General features: G+C 39.6%; 2 protein-coding genes across 2 annotated transcripts in view; one reads left to right on the top strand and one right to left on the bottom strand.

Moving 5' to 3' along the window:
* LOC104720313 (probable cysteine protease RD19C) overlaps positions 1–790 on the bottom strand; it is a 3,998-nt gene extending 3,208 nt beyond the window's left edge. The window contains exons 1-2 of the mRNA XM_019230720.1: positions 295–790; positions 8–184 (exon numbers count right to left, since the gene is read on the bottom strand). Coding sequence (XP_019086265.1) covers positions 8–184; positions 295–744 — 627 coding nt within the window. The 5' untranslated portion in view covers positions 745–790. The remainder of the gene's footprint in view (positions 1–7; positions 185–294) is intronic.
* On the top strand, positions 2,302–3,583 carry LOC104718757. The gene is made up of 3 exons (XM_010436564.2): positions 2,302–2,675; positions 2,945–3,139; positions 3,443–3,583. The coding sequence occupies exons 1-3, from the start codon at positions 2,460–2,462 to the stop codon at positions 3,566–3,568; spliced, it is 537 nt and encodes a 178-aa protein (XP_010434866.1). The 5' UTR covers positions 2,302–2,459; the 3' UTR covers positions 3,569–3,583.

Here is a 3,721-nt window from a genome sequence, read left to right on the forward strand (position 1 = left end):
TATATACAACCACTTCACCAAAACACATCAAATGGGAAACCAACGATTGATAATGGAAACAAACCTCATGGTCACAATCTATAAGCTGCTGCTCACTGAGGCTAACAAGCTCTTTAGTCGCTAGAAAATGAGCTCCTTCAAGAGCTCCAGTGGCACTAAACGACCAGCATGAACCACACATACCCTACTCACAATTAAAAACACACACAAAGACTCACTTCTTCTTCTCTACAAATCCATGAACGATTACAAGAGCTTAAAACCACACGAATTCGAAAATCTCTATCTACAAACCTGGTTTTTAACAGGAGTGACGGCTCCTTGTTCACGCCAATCGAACTCCGTGGGGAGATCGGTAGTCGGAAGAATCGGCGCCGTCTCAGTGTCAGTAGGAAGACGAAACTTGCGGCGTTTCAGCCCCATCAACTGGCGGCTGAACTCCTTGGGAGTAAGATCTGAGAACTGCGTGACGCCGTGAACAGCAGACGGATCCAGAAGCTGGTTACGTCTAGCTCGCCTTAGGTTAGCCTTGAACACACGGAGGCGATGATCGTGCTCTTGCTGAGTAGCGTAAGTCTTCTGGTACTTGGATTTGAACAGAGAGAAGTGATGCTCTGCGTTGAGGAGTTCATCGTTCTCCTCAGGGACGACTTGCCTGATCGGATTATCCAAACCTTCGCCGGATCCGAGAGAAACTGCTAGTAACGCGGCTGCGATGAGGAAGAAGAAGACCACACGATCCATCCCTTACTTCTTCTTTGGCTTTTCCGAGAGATAAGGAAGAAGAAGAAAAAAACTGTTACGAGCCTTTGTTTTAAGGAGTTGTGAGTAAACACGTGGCGTGTTGTAGTTGGTTGTTTAGTTTGGATATTTCTTGGGGTAAACGACGACATGACAAGCGACACGTCGCTTGTTGCTCCTTCTTCTTCTTCGTAAGCTATGACGATATTTTCCCCCCTCTCTGTTGTAATTTTGGCTAAAATATGAGGGTATAATAATAATTTAGCATTATTCATTCTCAAAGGTAAGTCTGGTCGATTTTTTTTGGTTGCTTCTTTTTCATTTGGAGAAGATTGCCGAACGCCACACATGGTTAAGGTGAATGCATATCATGAGTTGAAACATAAGCCATATTTTGAACGGATGAGAAAAATGCAAGACCATGGAGGAGCGGCTGTTAGTCATCAATTAGCTTATGAGCACAAGCGTCTGTCTTTTGCAACTGATAGCTAGCGAAAGGTGGACCTTTATCAAAAGAGGTTGAGGATCTACTTGCTGGATGGTTTTGATCACCACATCTCATTAACTTTTCTTTGCTATATGGATAAGTTAATATTTGAGTCAATAGGACATGAATAGTATCTTAACCATTGCATATTTTACATCCTCTAAAGAATTGATTTTACTTCAATTATAAAGTGTACTTTTATTCAATCAAAGTTCAGATCACTTTATCAAATCATATCCTACCAATCCACTTGTTTTATAGCCAAATCAAACCAGAACTTGCGTCTGAACAACGAACATTTTACTAGAGCCTAACGATGTAGTAGCAGATCATGGAGGAGTGGCTGTTAGTCGTGAGTCATCACTCATCAATTAGCTTTTGAGCTCAAGCGTCTTATGCAACTTATAACTAGCGAAAGGGAGAGCAGAGAGTGGACCTTTATCAAAAGAGGTTGAGGATCTACTTGCTGGGTGGTTTTGATCATCACATCTCATTATCTTTTCTTTGCTATATATATATAAGTTAATATTTGAGTCAATAGGACATGATACCATTACATATTTTACATTCTCTAAAGAATTGAGTTTACGTCAATTATTAAGTGTACTTTTTATTCAATCAAAGTTCAGATCACACCATCTTAACTTAACCAAATCATATCCTACCAATCAACTTGTTATTATAGCCATCCAAACCAGAACTTGCGTCTGAACAACGACAGATTTGCTAGAGCCTAGAGCCTAACGATGTTGTAGCAGTCTCTCATAATAGCCCAACAGCCCGTGATACACTGACCATATAATGTTTCACTTTCTCTCTCTGATTTTCCACCTGAAAATCAAAGAATGTTGGGACAAGACCAGATCCATTGATAATATAAGTTATGAACTGCTTGCCTGATTCTGCTAATTCCCCAAGCCATACACGCAGAGCATACGATTTGTAACACACAAGTATAAGTAAGTGACATATAAAAAAGACTTGGACACTTGGAATTTTTCATCAAAATAAGGGAGAGGGGCAGATAACATCTACTGTATCAAAATTGTAGAAACCTTTTAGAAAAACTGACTCGAGGGGTATATTAGTAATTAGCTTTCATCTTTCAGTTCTTCGTCCTCCCTCGCCGTAAGCGATGACTTGTAGCGACTCTTAACCTCTCCAGTCCAGTCCAAATTGGGAAGTGAGCGAAATCTCCGGTTTTTTGTTTTCCTTTTCTTTTCTTTCAGTCATGGAGTTGAGATCGGATTCACGATCGACTTCGTTTTCTTCTCTCCTATTCGTCGTGCTTCTCTCGGTTCTCAGCGGACTCGTTTCCCGTACCGACTCAGCTCAGCAACCTTTCCGCCGCGAGCCTGGTCATCCTCACTGGCATCACAGCGCTTTCCTCGACGTACGAGAGAGTGTTCGATCTGATGTCCGCCGTATGCTTCACTCCCGTGCCGAGGTAAATATCTCATCCTTAAATTATGTGAATCTTCATCATAATCACTGAGTCTGGATTTACTAGAATAAGTAGAAGAAATCGTTGATTAATTTGGCTTTGTGGAGTCACCGAATTGCAATTGAAAGTGTCTAGCTCATGCCTATGATCATAGCTTTGTTCGTGAATATGGTTTATTAGATTGGCTGATTTTGGGTGACACATTGAGAATTGAAGTTCCACATTATGAAACTTGTCTTGTTTATGCTCCATTCTACTTTTTGGTTTGGCAGGTACCATTTCAGGTTCCTCTAGAAGTGAATATAGTGCTTGTAGGTTTGAATGGAGATGGAGGATACAGGTACTCCATGGATCATCATAAGTTAGAGGAGTTCTTAAGAGCTAGTTTCTCAACGCATAGGCCCTCATGCCAAGAGACGGGAGAGCCACTTGATATTGAGCATCGACTTGTTTACAATATCTTTCCTGTGAGTATATATATCTTAAACCAGTCTTCACGAATTTATAGCGCTTCTGCCTTCCCTGTTTCAAGATCCGATTATTCTATATGTAGGATAGTAGCTCTTCGTGTTTTTGAATTGTTCACAAACGAATCTATGCAAGTTCTGTAATCGTGTATTTGCTTTAGCTGAAATGCATTTTGCATCTCGAGCAGATTATTACTGTACATGCACTTGTTTGCGCTTGATATTATGTTTAAGTGACTCCTGAAGCCATGATTTTCACTGTTAACCCATTGACTAAAATATTCGTCATTTTTCTTATGTTAGAGTGGGCAACCCGAATTAATAGCTCTGGAGAAGGCAGTGAAAGAAGCCATGGTGTCTGCTGGAACTGCACTAGAGGTTGCTTTGATCTTATCATATCTAATTTTTTCTCATAACCCACCTAATTAATTACATGTCAAATATGTTGATGAAGTGTAAATTTTATTGCTGTAAAATCTGCATCTTAATGTAAATGTTGCTAAGTTGCTTTTTTTTTTTTTTTTTTTTTTTTTTTTTTTTTTTTTTTTTTTTTTTTTTTTTTTTTTTTTTTTTTTTTTTTTT

This window comes from Camelina sativa, chromosome 10 (genome assembly GCF_000633955.1).
Source record: "Camelina sativa cultivar DH55 chromosome 10, Cs, whole genome shotgun sequence".
In the NCBI taxonomy this organism is placed as follows: Eukaryota; Viridiplantae; Streptophyta; class Magnoliopsida; order Brassicales; family Brassicaceae; genus Camelina; species Camelina sativa.

Bases quoted from the DNA above. Each gene is read 5' to 3' on its own strand.
- LOC104718757 (XM_010436564.2), top strand. From the start codon at position 2,460: ATGGAGTTGAGATCGGATTCACGATCGACTTCGTTTTCTTCTCTCCTA. The intron at 2,676-2,944 runs GTAAATATCTCA...TTGGTTTGGCAG, and splicing joins TGCTTCACTCCCGTGCCGAG to GTACCATTTCAGGTTCCTCT. The intron at 3,140-3,442 runs GTGAGTATATAT...TTCTTATGTTAG, and splicing joins TTGTTTACAATATCTTTCCT to AGTGGGCAACCCGAATTAAT.